This window comes from Pectinophora gossypiella, chromosome 12, assembly GCF_024362695.1.
Source record: "Pectinophora gossypiella chromosome 12, ilPecGoss1.1, whole genome shotgun sequence".
Lineage (NCBI taxonomy): Eukaryota > Metazoa > Arthropoda > Insecta > Lepidoptera > Gelechiidae > Pectinophora > Pectinophora gossypiella.
In genome coordinates, this window is record NC_065415.1 from 4,943,050 (window position 1) to 4,960,886 (window position 17,837).

The 17,837-nt window shown below is 36.2% G+C and overlaps 2 protein-coding genes and 1 non-coding gene across 3 annotated transcripts in view; all 3 read right to left on the reverse strand.

Annotated features, from left to right (window-relative positions):
• LOC126371529 (calsenilin) overlaps nt 1–17,837 on the reverse strand; it is a 318,344-nt gene that overhangs the window by 272,842 nt on the left and 27,665 nt on the right. Inside the window, exon 2 of the mRNA XM_050016855.1 lies at nt 10,988–11,026. The gene's annotated coding sequence lies outside the window, so the exon portion shown is untranslated. The remainder of the gene's footprint in view (nt 1–10,987; nt 11,027–17,837) is intronic.
• Trnav-aac (transfer RNA valine (anticodon AAC)) lies at nt 3,986–4,058 on the reverse strand. The gene has a single exon. It is a non-coding gene; the product is annotated as a tRNA-Val (tRNA).
• The window catches only part of LOC126371593 (gustatory and odorant receptor 22-like), a 65,192-nt gene continuing 58,354 nt past the window's right edge, over nt 11,000–17,837 (reverse strand). Inside the window, exon 10 of the mRNA XM_050016912.1 lies at nt 11,000–11,026. Within this exon, the coding sequence (XP_049872869.1) occupies nt 11,000–11,026 (27 nt within the window). The remainder of the gene's footprint in view (nt 11,027–17,837) is intronic.

A 17,837-nucleotide genomic window follows, 5' to 3' on the forward strand; every position in this document is an offset into this window, starting at 1 on the left:
GTGCCCTCCGAAGCACGGAATCATCTTACTTTTTCGGACAATCAGGTGATTCAAGCCTGAAAAGTCCTTACCAAACAAAGGACAGTCTCACAAAGTGATTTCGACAATGTCCCCATCGGGAATCGAACCCGGACCTCCAGATCGTGAGCCTAACGCTCTTACCACTAGACCACGGAGGCTGTTTTACGTATTCAGATTCTAGTTTTTAAACGTACCTGCGTCTCCGTCCGTGAAATTACACGATTCTAAGTTTAAAAAAGACGAAGTCTCAGTGAGCAGCTACGTCCTAAAAGGAACCCCTATGCAAAAATTGAGACTCCTAGCCCTTGTGGTTCCTGAGATTTAATGAAGAGTGAGTCAGCCAGTAGGAGGAGCTCGGTGACGCAGCGATAAACGCGCTCGGTCTGCGATTGTTGAAGTAAAGCAACTTTCGCAGAGGCCGGTCATAGGATGGGTGACCACAAAAAAAAAAAAGTTTTCATCTCGAGCTCCTCCGTGCTTCGGAAGGCACGTTAAGCCGTTGGTCCCGGCTGCATTAGCAGTCATTAATAACCACCAATCCGCACTGGGCCCGCGTGGTGGTTTAAGGCCCGACCTCCCTATCCATCCATAGGGAAGGCCCGTGCCCCAGCAGTGGGGACGTTAATGGGCTGATGATGATGAGTCAGCCAGTGAGTGAGTGACTTTTTGCTTTTTTAATATACACAGTAGATAGATATATAGATTCAGTGTATAAAACGCTATGTAAGGCAATATGTACACTACCGTAGACACAACCCTAGTTCAAAGTGACATTGTACGTGCAACTCTGCACGTGTTTCTTTCTGGGCCACAAAATGTTTTATAAATGCTGCAGTTCTTTCAAATCATTTGTCTTACATTTTATAAATTATTATTATTATTATTTTTTGCTTCTATGCTGTTCTGGGAGCAAATAAAAAACATAGAAAACGTTCAGCTGCTTGTCTTCCCGGGCATGTCGTAAAAACCGACAGAGGGATTGTGTCATCTAACATGATGGACTAATGTTATGGGCGATAGGCTGATCCCTTATCACCATAAGGTTCATCATATCCAGCTTATGACATCGTATCAACAGTGGATGCAAGTTGTCTTTGATTACTTGTGGCTCTGCCCACCCCATTAGTGATTACGGGCGTGAGTTTATGTATGTATGTATGTGTATTATTATTCCCACAGTGGTGGAGTATGCTCCATACCCCCTCCGGTTGATTGAGGAGAGACCTGTGCTCAGCAGTGGGACGTATATAGGCTGATCATGTGTTATGTGTTATTATTATTTACTAGCTTTTGCCCGCGACTTCGTCCGCGTGGCGTGTTATATAAGAGAGAGATCTTTGTGTGTGTGGGAGTGCATATCCAAGCATCTAACTTATGCAGTTTAGATTTTTTCATACAATTATTTTCCCAATAACTCCCATTTTTTAAAATACAGCCAAAAATAAACTTTATTTTTACTAAGGTATGCATGCATGCAATCAATTGATTGAATTGATTTTTTTTTAATTGATTGTTCATTGAGTTTTAATTTTAATACACACTTCCTCTCTTCCCTTCAACGTTGCTGTGCCCTACAGGGTCCATGTTTTAGTTCCTATGCCTATGTAACACCCCATTGTACTACATGGAATGCAATAAATAAGTTAATTGAATTGAATTGAAAACATCTATCTTACGCGGTTTCGATTTTTTCATACAAATGTTTTTTTCCCGCTAACTCCCGTTTCCGTGGGAATTTTGCAATATCCTGTTGCAACTAAGCTTTAAGTTAACTAAGGTACCTGCATGCCAAATTTCAAGCGTCTAACTTAAGCGGTTTAGATTTTTCATACAAAAGGATTTTCCCGCTAATTTCCGTTCCCGTGGGAATTCCGGGAATTCCTTTCTTAGTGCACCTCTACGGTACCTAAGCTATGTTTCTTCCAAATTTCAAATGCCTACGTTTAGCCGTTCAGGCTATGCGTTGATGTGTCAGTCACTGAGTCTGTCAGTTTCTCCTTTTATTTAGATTTGATTTTTTCATACAAATGTTTTTTCCCGCTAACTACCGTTCCCGTGGGAATTTTGTAATATCCTGTTGCAACTAAGTTTTAAGTTTACTAAAGTACCTGCATGCCAAATTTCAAACGTCTAACTTGAGTGGTTTAGATTTTTCATACAAAAGGATTTTCCCGCTAATTCCCGTTCCCGTGGGAATTTTGGGAATTCCTTTCTTAGTGCACCTCTACGGTATCTAAGGTACCTGCGTGCCAAATTTCAAACATCTAACTTGAATGGTTTAGATTTTTTCATACAAAAGGATTTTCCCGTTAATTCCCGTTCCCGTGGGAATTTCGGGAATTCCTTTCTTAGTGCACCTCCACGGTACCTAAGGTACCTGCATGACAAATTTCAAACGTCTAACTTGAGTGGTTTAGATTTTTCATACAAAAGGATTTTCCCGCTAATTCCCGTTTCCGTGAGAATTTCGGGAATTCCTTTCTTAGTGCACCTCTACGGTACCTAAGGTATCTGCATGCCAAATTTCAAACGTCTAACTTGAGTGGTTTAGATTTTTCATACAAAAGGATTTTTCCGCTAATTCCCGTTCCCGTGGGAATTTCGGGAATTCCTTTCTTAGTACACCTCTATGGTATCTAGGGTACTTGCATGACAAATTTCAAACATCTAACTTGAATGGTTTAGATTTTTCATACAAAAGGATTTTTCCGCTAATTCCCGTTCCCGTGGGAATTTTGGGAATTCCTTTCTTTGTGCACCTCTACGGTATCTAAGGTACCTGCATGCCAAATTTCAAACGTCTAACTTGAGTGGTTTAGATTTTTCATACAAAAGGATTTTCCCGCTAATTCCCGTTCCCGTGAGAATTTTGGGAATTCCTTTCTTAGTGCACCTCCACGGTACCTAAGGTACCTGCATGACAAATTTCAAACGTCTAACTTGAGTGGTTTAGACTTTTCATACAAAAGGATTTTCCCGCTAATTCCCGTTCCCGTGGGAATTTCGGGAATTCCTTTCTTAGTACACCTCTACGGTATCTAAGGTACTTGTATGACAAATTTCAAACATCTAACTTGAGTGGTTTAGATTTTTCATACAAAAGGATTTTTCCGCTAATTCCCGTTCCCGTGGGAATTTCGGGAATTCCTTTATTAGTGCACCTCTACGGTATCTAAGGTACCTGCATGCCAAATTTCAAACGTCTAACTTGAGTGGTTTAGATTTTTCATACAAAAGAATTTTCCCGCTAATTCCCGTTCCCGTAGGAATTTCGGGAATTCCTTTCTTAGTGCACCTCTACGATATCTAAGGTACCTGCATGCCAAATTTCAAACGTCTAACTTGAGTGGTTTAGATTTTTCATACAAAAGGATTTCCCTTCACTACTCTGCTCCTATTGATTGTAGCGTGATGAAAAGTATACTATTACCTGTCCAGGAGTGTGAAGAATAATTGTACCAAGTTTCATTAAAATCCGTCCAGTAGTTTTTGTTTCTATAAGGAACATACAGACAGACAGACAGACAGACAGACAGACAGACAGACAGACAGACAGACAGACAAAAATTTTACTGATTGCATTTTTGGCATCAGTATCGATCACTTATCACCCCCTGATAGTTATTTTGAAAAAATATTTAATGTACAGAATTGACCTCTCTACAGATTTATTATAAGTATAGATTATTAACTCAAGCAGGCAACATATCAGTTTCACTGATAAATGCCTGTATTCGACTATTCAGAAATTGTGTTTTCCTTTCTCTGTTTTAAAAAAAATAAAATAATATATTATGTCATCACGCTATTCTCCTAACGGTATAGGTATCAAAAAAAAATATCATCCGAGGCAAATCTATAATAAGATACGGTAATAAAAGAAAAATAACTAGCCAACAAGTGTATCTTACTTTGCAAGTCACACGGAAAAGAATACAAAACAAATTACAAAATTTAAAAAGTATGTTTCCGCCCGGGATCGAACCGGGGGCCTTCTGCGTGTTAGGCAGATGTGATAACCGCTACACCACGGAAACTTGAAAGACAGTGCTAAAATTAAGATTACCTTCTATAGATTGCCATTGTTCGCAGTGAAAGTAGAGCACGCGTTCTGATTAAAACGTACGATAATGGATCTTGTTATAAAACTAGTAATACCGGTTATACATTATATTTTGAGCTTTATCTTTTAAGTTGTAAAGATTAGGTACCAATGTATGTAATGTACACAATATAGTATATTACAGAATAAAATTAATGAATAATTTCACTCTTTTGTATACGTATTACTTAAATAAACGCCTTTCTTTTCTATTCTATTTACTTTATTATTTTGATTCAGCGCACGCAGCTGTTACGATGCGAATATCTTTTTATTTAGATACATTCAGTTTAATCATAATCATAAGAGCTACGCAGGTAGTATACGTAATTAAATACATATTTATTATTGTTATAAATACACACACAGATGTTACCAGTTAGGCAGTCACGGTAAATTATTATTAAGTTCGTAGCTATAACAGTAGAAGCTACTTACTGATGTAAGTACGTAATCGTTACATGAGCTATGTCAGGGGCCTTTGGCGGCTCAATAATAACCCCGACACCAGCATTGCTTAGGTTGGTAATCCACTTCACAACCCACACGATAGAAGAAGACAGTAGCACAACTCAAATCAAATTGACAGTAATAATTATTATTAAAAATAGAAAATAATAAATTTGATTTTCATAATAATAAGAAGAGAATAAAAAGAAAAAACAAAAATGACAAATTTTAAATAGTGCCGTCCTTCGCTTACAACACGTGCAAGAAAAAGATAGAGCTAGCTGTTGTAGTCCTGTCAAATTAAGTTAAAAAAAGTTGATGGTTATTGGCATTATTTTATTATCTTATACATTCTAAATCTATAGGTAAAAATGGCTTTAGCGTGGTTTTCCTAATATAGAAGAAAGAAATAAAAAATACTCGTTTGTATACACAATTGAAATTCGGAAATCTCGTTTTCAGTCCCCAGAACCCAAGTCCTGCTACAGTGTGGAGAGACCTTTAAAATACGTTAGGTATTTCTTCAGAATACCAATTTAAATAATCATCTGCATCCTTTAGAAGTATTCCCCTCGCCGTCGATATTATCCGCTGCCAACATTCCCTAGGCACGGGATTTATTGGGTCTCTCTTTTATCTCAACCGCACCACGAAATGTGAAATGTTCACTATAGCCTCCTGAACCATTTTGTTCCGGAAATTAATTATTAATCGTTCAGGCTAAGGACACTGTATCTATTGAGTATTTGAATCTCACTCGATTAAACTCATCATCTCCCTAGCATTATCACGTATTGTTGGCCGCCATTTGCCATGTACTTAGTTAAGATACTTTTTGTAATTATTTCTTTTTATTTCGGTGCAATAAAGTGTATTTGTATTTGTATTGTACAAGGTCTAGGTGGTATTGTCCGCTTACCTAACCTGAAGATTTTGAATGGTTCGGTTTTTTACAGAAGCGACTGCCTGTTTGACCTTCCAACCCGAAAAAGGAAACAGTAAAGGTTAAGTCACATACTTCCAAAAATCTCCTTCACCGCTGAGCACGTGATATAATCATTCATGATCCAAACATGAATTGGAAAACTAATTCGACAATCATTGGTCTAGGCACGTGCTGGATTCGAACCTGCGACCTCAAAAGGAGAGGCAAGCCAACTGGGCCACGGCTCGATCGGCTCATTCGATTTAACTAGATTTCTAAATTACATAACATTACATAAGCTCACGAGTATATTCCCAATTTAAGTTAATTAAAGATATACGTACATACATCCATCGCAAGGTGAACAACTCACTAAGCTTGCTGTAAGACCAACGTCTTAAATTTCAATATTAATGAAATAAAAAAAAATCTTACTCGTGCTACTGTACTATAATATATTTGATTAAAATATATTATTTATTTATTTATTTATTAGGCACATCAACAGTACAAACACACAACAATTAATAAAACTTTCTTAAGGCTAGTACTAGTGTTTGCACCAATTACAGACGTGCACAACTTATGTAATTAACATGTATGTAGAATTTGTTTTAAAAAAATAAATAAAAAAATAACGGAGTAACAAAAGGTATGAAAAGTTACAGCCAAGCAACACTACAACAACAAAAAAAAGAAGAATAGGTACATGAAAGAAAAAAAAAAACTACTATTTTTTTTTTCTATTAAACCAGTTAAACTAACGGTAATGACTAGATGATTGCACAATGAGTTTCTTTAATTTAGGCAAACTGTTATGAAATATGTCAAGATCATACTCATTCCAACATTGGTTATACGTTCTGAGCAGTCTTGGGAGAAAATGTTTACTGGCAAGATTAGTCCTACACCACGGCACCCTGAATGTGTCGGTATGCTCCCGACGACCACCAGCGCGACGAATATAGCTTGAGTTATCCGAAAAGTCCATTCTCTCTACCTAAGCCCTGTCTCGCTTATACAAGGTCGGCTCTCCTTATCCTACTTCTATAGGTTGGTCGGTTTTGGGCCAGTTCGGTGTCCAGGTCTAATTGTTTCAACCATGTTATCCGAAAAGTCCATTCTTCTGTCTAAACGCCTCTGCTATATTTCTCTTCTGCTGTAGGTTTATTATTCAAGCTTTAACAGGGTATATCAAGTACGGGAAATAAAGTATGGAAACCATGCTATTTTACCATTCATTGGTACCAAAGAGATTGACACGTGAAAAAATTAAAACAATATTAAAATTGCCAGCAAATCCGCATTTCCCCTACTTTGACGTTATCGACTGGCTGTACCCAGGGGAGGTAGGGTTTATTCGACGCAGCCTTTTCTTATCTAACCGCGCCATGTCACTGATATAAGGACGCTGACCTCATTTTAAAGGTAAAAAAATACGCTTCTCTCCTGGATTATATTTAATGCGTTCACCTATTTAACACTGCAGAAATTTCATAAAAACACCATTGTTATATCTATTACCTAAACTCAAACCTAAAAACATTTTATTAAAGTTTTTATTTACTTATTTATTAAGCATTTGTTATATTTTTTATTCAATTTAGAATTTAATTTGAATTAACTTTACTATAGTCCTAGCTAGTATGTATTTATTTACAACCTACAAATATATCTTTTAATATTGCATAATATATTATTTCTTCATTCGATTAATCCTATATAATTTGATGTAAAATACATGGAACAGAATATTATTTTATAATGTTAGGTGGGATATTGTGGCTGCATTTTAAGCTGTGGTAGACCAGTTGGTAGAACACGTACTTACCTCTCAATTTGAGGTTGCAGGTTCAAATCCTGCACAGACTTAAACCAATGATTGTCGAATATATTTTGGAATTCATGTTTGGATCATAAATTATTATCACGTGCTCAGCGGCGACGGAAAACATCATGAAGAAACCTACATTCCCAAACAATGCATTTACGGAGGTATGTGACCTAACCTGTATTGGGCTGGATTTCCCTTCGCGGGTTTAAAGGTCAGACGGGCAGTCGCTTCTGTAAAAAAAATATGGAATTAATTAATCTCGACGTTGTTAAAGTTAATCAAAGATCATAAGCTATCCTCTCCGGTCTACCTAATCGTAAGTCGTAACATGAGTCATGTCACGCGTTTGGCGGCTCAATAATAACCCTGACACCCGGGTTGATGAGGTTGGTAATCCACCTGACAACCCATACGATAGAAGAGAATGAAGATTAGTTTCCTTATGCATTGTACTTACAGCTAACTCAATAACGATGACGAGCGAGCATGATTCGCATCTATTTCTCTGTCTAACAAATAATAAATGTAACAGACTATTACGTTAGGTAGGGTTATTATGGTTACTTCTGAACACTTCCACGTACAAGTATTTTATATATGCTGTCCCTTTGGAACGTGATAAAGCGAATATCATGAGTCCCCGGGGCTGCAGGGTAGCAGGAAACTCTTTTTGAATTATCGAATGCCTTTTATATTTAATAATAATTCACTTGCGTATTTTATTTATCTAACTCAGGTATTTAGTATTTTATGATGTTCATTTATTTATTTATTTATTAATGGATCACTTACAGCTAACATTTGTGAACCATGCTATTACTCAAAAAGTATCGCGTTTACCTTATTCCTCTGTCTGCATACAATAGGTATACCATAATATATTATTGTACTATATTTTTCTGTCCTGCTAACATACATAATATAGTACAGTACTATAGACCGTAATAAGAACTAATAGGTGGTATTGGTAACACCAATAAAACTATCGTCAAATAAAATTATAGATAACTACCTTTCCACGTGAACCGCGCGCTTTATTATCCATTCCTTTTTTCCCTTTAAGGGTGATTTCCGAAAAAAAAGCTATCATAATGTCCGATCCTCCATTAAACTATCATAATGTCCAATCCTCCATCACACTATCTCAATATCAATTTACTTCTAAATCGGTTCAGCGGTAAAGAAAGCGTGCTTCGGAAGGCACGTTAAGCCGTTGGTTCCGGTTACTATTTACTGATGTAAGTGACTAATCGTAATATGAGCCATGTCAGGGGCCTTTGGCGGCTCAATCATAACCCTGACATCAGGGTTGATGAGGCTGGTATTCCACCTCACAAACCACACGATAAGAAGAAGCGGTTTAGAGTAAAAACTTAACAGACGTCTGTATAGACGGTGTCACTTTTAAAATAATATTGTGTCTGCCCTGTCACGAGTATATAAGATTTCAACATATCTCGCGAGGAGTGGCTGTATATACAATACACTTCTGTCTTCTTCTTTTTTATGTGGTATATAAGAAAACAATAACAATAAGCATTTAACATCAGTAATAAGTAAGACTACCCAGATTTCTAGACGAAGGACTAATACTGAAGCAATATAGAATGTTTGCGTAAGAACGGCTGCACAAACACAATCTTCAGAGAGCAGGTTCCTAAACGCCCGAAGAAAACAAACTCACTACCGTGTATTATTGACCCACGTCAAAGGTCAGACGCGAAGAAAAATTGTCGATAACGTCTAATAGGTCAAATGTATTGACCTATAGAATGTTCCGTCACTGCTGAAAGCCTGAAAGGAATCCAAAATAGATAGATTAAGGCAGTTTATTGCAAGTATTATTTGGCACTTATACTGTCGCGATTTGCACTTATTATTATAAAAAACTTACAGTACAGATAGTTACGTGATGTTTAATCACATTTGATCAGCCAAGTAGGTAGTTAGTGAATGAATAATTATGTATGTTGTACGTACAATAAATATATTATGTAAAATTATATATTGCTTCTATGCTGTTCTGGGAGCAAATAAAAAACATAGAACACGTTCAGCTGCTTGTCTTCCCGGGCATGTCGTGAAAACCGACAGAGGGATTGTGTCCTCTAACATGATGGACTAATGTTATGGGCGATAGGCTGATCCCTTATCACCATACGGTTCATCATATCCAGCTTACGACATCGTATCAACAGTGGCTGCAAGTTGTCTTTGATTACTTGTGGCTCTGCCCACCCCATTAGGGATTACGGGCGTGAGTTTATGTATGTATGTATGTATATATTAAGATATATTACTGCAATAAATAGTTTTTGTAATGTATTATAGGACCAAGCGACGTACCAGGACATAATATATAGTATAGATGATCATAAAAACACGTGAAAAATAATATTGCAGATTGAAAAATCGTTTCACCACGACAATGGCAAATCAAACTTTAAAAGAAGCAATATAAGCCAGCGACTTCATATAGCGAACTAACTTTATTTTATTGTAACATTCATAAACTAGTATTTGTATTTTTACTATGATTTTACCATAGCCTTTGACATTGTTCTTAAATATTTTTAAGACTTTATATGCATGCCTTGATTTACAACAAATCAAGCTTTTATTACTACGCCTTACGATATAAATTATCTTTGTTACATCCACCACATTGTGGAAATACCTGACAATATTCCTATGCCCAATATCTTTGTTTCCGCAACCATAAATTAACTAAAGGTCCATTCTCAAACGTGTAGCTGCAAGAGAAATTGTTTCACTTGCCTATAAACCTATTCGCATAAATCTAAGGCTTACGTTATCGAATTCATTTTCGCTTGTTGGCTTCAGAACGTAGGTCGGATTGGGCCTATAATTTATTTTATATTTATATAAGTAGTATTGTAGATCGTTTGCGATTTACTTTAACCTTGCTACTCAGACTTTTCCATTCAACAAGCGGGTGTCTTGAAAATTCATAAATCGCCACTGGTCAGGGAGTTTAATTTACCAATAAGGGAAATAGAGAGGAAAGCAGAGCCTACCACGCCCGCCAGTGAACCCGAAGGCGACAGTAATAAATCTTAAGAAGACAGTTTTATTGGCACCTCTATAAATTACATTAGTCAATTTCTATCAAGCATAGCTTTACGAATGAGCGAACCTTTTAAGTTACGTACACTGCGACAGCTGTTCCTGAATAAAAAGGGTATGGGTTTTGGGGTTGTATTATTTTAGTTGTTTTGAATAACATTGCTATATACATGCATTTTGAAAATGGAATAAAACTATTTAACTTCTTTAATGTGTCTATTATGGATGATCACATGCTCAGCGTTGAAGGAAAACATCGCAAGGAAAAACACATTCCCGAGAAATGCATTTTCGCAGGTATGTGACCTAACCTGTTTTGGCTGGTTTTCCCTTCGCGGGTTGAAAGGTCAGACAGGCAGTCGCTTCTGTAACAACCCGGACCTGTCAAATCGTCAGGTTAGGTAAGTGGACCCTTTGAAAATCGGGACAATGCTAGGGGGAGAAATATGTATATTACTGACCTTACAACGGTCCGATTGTCCGTTCGTGTTGTTTTTAACCTTAGCTCGTTGAAACTCGAAGTATGTTTTAGTTAATACCCTGTTTATATTAACAAGCAATAACTTACCAAGAATTCCGTCTACATGGTGATGTAGAAACCAATAATCTGCAACAATAAGATACTTGTTATTTTTTTAATCATTATTCAAGTCATCTTCCGTCCAAACGCTGCTTATATTATTTAAAGCACTAAGTACTTGTATCTTCCCGGCTTTATTCATACATAATAAATATACATATATAAATTCACGCCTATTTTGCGAAGTAATAAGACTATGGAATTCCACTTGCTTCGATCATGTGCACACTTCTCTTGTTTCCGCGTTTAATACAAACACGCCGCCTCAGAGTAGATTGTCCTAAAACCTTTTTAAAGACATTCGCAGTCTAGTCAGTCATTGGTGCTCATTCTTGTACCTACACACCACATATTTTTTTAAAGTTTCCGAAAAAGGCATTTTTTTTAAATTAGGAGGTATCTGCAGGAATTGGGGGCATTTAGCTTTATGTCTAGTATAAGAACATAATAGTTAATCGTCATCTACTCTAAATGACGGCCGGTTGCGATAAACTACAAAAGTGAAATGACGAACAGAATAAGAAAAAGAAAGAAATGAGAATAGACAATTCCACAGTACTGTACAAATAACATGACAAGTAAGATTCTGTGACAAATACAAGTGAATGGACAGCGATGGGACAACATACATCAATTACACCAGTATAACAAAAAAACGAAGCAAGCGAAGGAAGCGGTCTGGCGTGGGCTTCTAGAGTATTTAGTTTTGGACGAAGCCTGTTGTGGTTTTGTTTTTTGACGAAGCTTGTGTATAACAATATATTCAAGTTTAGTTAGTAGAGGAAAGCCTTATTAGGAGCATGTGACCTAAACGTGAATTGGGTTGGTTTTCCCTTCACGGGTTGGAAGGTCAGACGGACAGTCACTCTGTAAATACCGGCCCTGTAATCCTGTCAAATCTTCAGGTTAGTTACACAGACCCCTTGAAAGACGGTATAACGCTAGGGCGATAAACAATATAGAAAAGTTTCCATTTACGCTTGTATTGGAGATTCATAATAATCATTTATCTATCTTCTTCTATATACGTATATAAATATATAAAAGGAGAAACTGACTGACTGACATATCAACGCACAGCCTAAACGGCTAAACGTAGGCACTTAAAATTTGGAAGGAACCTAGCTTAGGAACCGTAGAGGTGCATTAAGAAAGGAATTCCCGAAATTCCCACGGGAACGGGAATTAGCGGGAAAATCCTTTTGTATGAAAAATCTAAACCGCTTAAGTTACACTCTTGAAATTTGGTATGCAGGTACCTTAGTAAACTTAAGGCTTAGTTGCAACAGGATATTGCAAAATTCTCACGAGAACGGGAGTTAGCGGGAAAAAACATTTGTATGAAAAAACATTCTCATCTCTGAATTCCAGACGAAAGCTTATAGATAGGTACTTTAGGGTTAGCCTCCTCTGATCGTATTTTCCTAAATTTATATTACACCAAATTATCATCTAAAAATTAATAACAATTCATTATTTAACTGAGCTATTTATACTCTAACCTCATTTAAAAATAAAAAATAAGCATTTTTTAACCTTTCTCACACACACACAAAGATCTCTCTTTTATAACACGCCACGCGGACGAAGGCGCGGGCAAAAGCTAGTAATATATAAAGAAGAAACATAATAGAGGTAAGTATCAACTTTATAAATCGTACTCACAGATGTCTAAAATTTAAAATATCGATTCCATAAATTCATCACTTAATAATGTTACATACAACGTAGCACAACGTCTGTATCCTGAAAGGGGTAGGCAGTGATATATTATATAGGACATCCACTCCCAGCTAGCTATGTCATAATGTTACATGAGTTCTAAATAAGGATAACCATTTCTGTCTATCACCCTTTAAACCTGAACTAAAACAATGTATATTTTATTTAATATTTAGTACATAATTAATTAATTTTTATAAAGGACACCACCACCATCGTTGACCAGTCCATACACTCAATTATTTGTATTTCTCGTGTATGTTGTTTTTATTATGTGTTTTGTTTGATTGTAAGTTGTGTGTTACTCCGTGTTTTAAATTACGTATATATTTGTTTTGTATTTGTTACTGTGGTGTCCCTTTATAATAAACGTTTCTTTCTTTCTTTCTTTCTTTCTTAATTACAATGAAGCATTTATTTTTTAGCTGTAAGGGTACATTTAGTTTCATTATTTCTTAGTGTTCATACTGTGATGGCACCGAGCCAATGTACCAGTTATATTTGAAATACTCGTATGTTTATATCGTATGATCTTATATTGTCTAAGTATTCCGTTAGTTGGTATATAACCTTAATAATACCTATATAAAATACCTTTCTACATACCTACCTATATAATATACCTATATTGTTTTAAAATAAATCCAGTGTTACAATGATTTATTCACTTGAAGTACATACATGCGTGAAAATTTGTTTAGGTATTATTAAGGTTATATACCAACTAACGGAATACTTGGGCAATAATTCAATAAAGTATAATTTCATTGACTTAGCAAATTCGCTTACAAGCGATCACATCGAATCAAGCAATAAGCGAAGTAGTAATAACCCTCTGAAATTCAATTTCCATATTATATTGAAACAATCAACACACGAATTGAATGTTCTATATTTGTTAGAAACATCTTACAATCAAATTAATTGGCAAGTGGATTGTACAACGACCGTTTTAATGACTCTATTTATCAAACGAGTCACGGAGCTATTGCTTCTCCCATTTAGAATCTATAGGATTTCAAAGGGCTAACATTATTATCTACTAAGATTAGAACTGCTTATTTCGGCCTACCTTTTCTGACAAGAAACCTTAGTTTGTTTGAGTAGCAGTCCGAGTAGTATTTATAAACATCAGTAAGAAATTAGAACAGGAAATGAACGTATATTTCTTTTAAAACGTGGAGCGCGCCGGTTCGAACCCTGGTATCGAATTTGCACCAAAGAGTTATTGATTTATCTTAAGTGCAGATTTCACTCACACAGTTGGCTCGACCATTATAGACGGCGATACGGCTTACCACCTATCACGTTGGTCTAACAAAAAGCTCGGTGAGGTGTGGGTAATTAGTTCATCTTACGATAGATGTACCTCACTCTACTCCATTGGGATATAGATATATTCGACAACTTCACTGTTCTTTGGACAACGCTACCACACCCTCCAAGCTGCCACCGCGATTAATTCTGCCGCAGAATGTTTCCAATGGTTTCCTTTTGAATTTTGTACTCAGTTATACTGAGATACATTATTCATAATTTTAAAATTACCTTCCTTGCTTTAACATTTTGTGAAGGCACATCTATTTTTAACATCAATAAATGAATACAATGACATTCTTTTACGTTTAAGTATACCCATTTTCCCTAAAAATATGACATCCACGTGTCTAAACGAAACAAGATACATCAGCCAAGGCCACCTAATTTGCATTTCCTGGAAACATTCACATAAACCATTACACCCCTGGAGAGTAGTCCGAGAAATAATTGGAACCATTTCTCAGAGGCGACCCTTGAATTTGCCTCGGACTTTTGGTAAACTATTCTCGTTATCAACAAAGGGACTACTTGAGTCCTACCAATAAGTTCCTCAGATTAGTGTTAATTGTAGTTGGAAATGTGTTCTACTGTTTTTACTGATTTTACGTGATACCTACACTTTATAATAAATACTTACACACAGTACTTACTTGTCTTTCCGGGCATGTAAGAGATTGTGTGCATTCTAACGCGCGAAGGCTAATCTATGTTTTTATGACGTCAAAGAATTTTTATTTTATGCACCTACTTGCTTATCCATTGTAAAACACAACAAACTATTAAATAATTAGTTTTTTGTTTCTAACTTTGTTCACTAACATGATCTCGAAATAAATTCTTAATTTTAATTTAATTGTTGTTGCTCATAAAAAAATATTGTTATGTTACTTGTACATGTAATGTTATTTATTGCCTGTGTGAAATGTGTGTAATATGTCTGCAAAGGCAAAATTTAGGCGGACGCAAATTGCAACTATAACTGTAATGTTTATTTATAACTGTACCACAATTTATACACAATATTAATCGTTATCTTACCTTACCTTACCTTTTCAAATAAATGCACATTATCTCACACAACACTTTTGTCATTAATGTTACTTCTTTTCTTTTATGTATAGCCTATAGCTATATATATTTATATTTAAGTGTTATTTCAATGTTTCGATTTCGTTTTATGTGTTTTTGAATAAACTGTTTGTTTGAATAAACGTCTTCTCTCTCTCTCTCTCTTATCTTCATTTCTTTATCTGTCATCATATTTATCTACACAGTTATAGGATAAAGAATAATACTTCGTATATAACGGAAACTCTCCGCTCCGCACCAATTGGTATCGGGCACCGAGTAATTTACCTCACCCCCTCTAAGTCCTACTTTAGTCTAAATGATCGTAGGCCGAAAGAATAAGAGTGTGCCAATGTTACTCATAAGCTATTTTCTTACAATAAGTTGTCCTTTGATTAAATACTTGTGTGTCCACTCAACCTGTTAAGGATTATGACTTTATTTACATAAGTATGTTAATAGCTTCTGATACTCTTCCTAGCTAAAAAATCGTTTTAAAACAGAATTTTAATTTAGTTTCACGAGTAACTGGTGGAATACCGTTGCGGTAGAAGCGAGTGCATTTTATATTCCATGCACATTTCCCAGTAGTGCTTAGATTACACTTGCGACACTAATTAAAGCTGCAATGTAACCGGACCTGGTCTCTGGGGCCTGATACCACTGTTATGTTCCCATGTTCCATGTTCACTTATCTAACACGTATTTAAAACTCGCTTAAAATACAATACATGAATAGGTCTGTTTTTTTTTGTTTGCGTGTACTTTTGGAAGGAAAACATAATGCGATCAACTGCTTATAGGCCTCCGTGGTCCAGTGATTGAGCGTTTGGCTTACGATTCGGAAGACCTGGGTTCGATTCCCGATAGCGACACGTCGAAAATCATTGGTTTAGGCTTGAGCTGGGATTGTAACCTCCACTATTGTCAGCAGTGGGACGTATATAGGCTGTTTATGTAATCATGAAAACGATTAATAAAGTAGGTTATGGACGGAGGAGTAAAAACTACATCGTTCTTCACTTAGCTGATACATACCTAACTGTTACTAAAACAACTTGAACTTAGTTGAAGTTTCCATTACACTTCATGTACATTTTTTGACGTGAGTTATTGTAGATTTGCCGCAAATGACATTAAGTACTTGGCCGGAAAAATGGGGTACTCTGAGGGCTCTCACCCGGTACAACATTTAGAACTTAATGTAGATATAAGAAACCATTTTTAGCGATACAAAAAAAATATAAAATGATAAGTATGTGTAGGTGCGGTTAAATAAATAAATAAGAAAGTGTATCCGTTATATTCTGGGAACGTGGGAGAGAATTAAAACAAAAACTAGAACGGGTCCATATTACTACCTTATGATATTGTCCAACCCATTAGACGTTACAAGCGTGTGTTTATGTTCTATGTATACATTAAGTAGTATCATTTGGCACTGTGACGGTAATCATACGAGATTATTTTGGCACTTGAAAATATGCTAAAATGAAGCTGTAATAAAATATAGGCAGTAGGTATGTACAGACATCAGAAATATTGTGTATTTACTTATTTTAGAACCCTGACGCATTAACGTATTGAACATTTATTGACACTTCTAGTTCAATTTGTCAAGAAAGTTAATATGACACGGTTATAAGTCATATTAGTACTCGTGACCGTACCACTCTGCCAGCACGTCGGGACTCCTGGCCTCTACCTTCACCCGTCATGCCACAGTACTATGCATGTGTGTCGATTACAACACAGCAAAACTGTTCAATTGTAAGTAATTAAAACGCATAATAACGGGTTCTTACCGCGTTTAAAGCAGGGATATGAGACTTCCGATATTCCGACATTCCGACATCAAATACATAAACAAGGGGCAAAGAAAGATGGTAGACAGATATCTCCCGTGTCTGCCCGTAGAAAATTATGGATCTACCTACTCCACTCCAATCTCATCAGTCATCCCGTGATCATGGCACTTGCAACAGTGTCGAAATATCGGGAGTTTCATAACTCTGCTTTAAACGCGGTAAGAAAAAAACCGTTATTATGCGTTTTGATTATGATAATAACCGCGTAAACTTAAAACAAGTGTAAGTATACAGTGTTTTAAGAGTGATGGTCTGGTCTCCGATTTCGTTATAAGTGCAAAACTTTTCGCGCCATTCCATCTTTGGTTACATTTTGTAAACTCACACTTAAAACAAGCCGTTTTACTAATTAAATCATAATTATGCACTAAGTAGGGGAATCAGCCCGGTGTATTAATTAAGCTGGAATCTCGCCGTGAATAAGGTTCCAACCAACCTCCGGGGATAACGCTAGCTCTTAATGACTTCTGCTCGCAGTCATATTAACTATTTCGCTCTACTTAGAAACTGTATTGTTTATGTTTTATACAAACATTCATGTTTCTATGCTGTATTGTTAGCGAATAAAGCACACAGAACACTTCAGCTGCTTAAGGGCATATCGTAAAAGCGCACAGAAGATTTATATCCTGTGTGACATATTGGAGCATTATTTAACCACCGAGATTTGCCTTTTGTATTTTAATTCATTCTTGTACGGTACACAATTGTCATCGCGTGGTTTCCTGGACTTGTAGAAATAGGCTCCCTATGACATGGGACTTAAACATTGCTAGCGAGTGGGTGTATATACTATACACTTCTGTCTACCCCTTTGGCAATACAGACGTGTATATGCGCAAATATGAAATAGAAATATT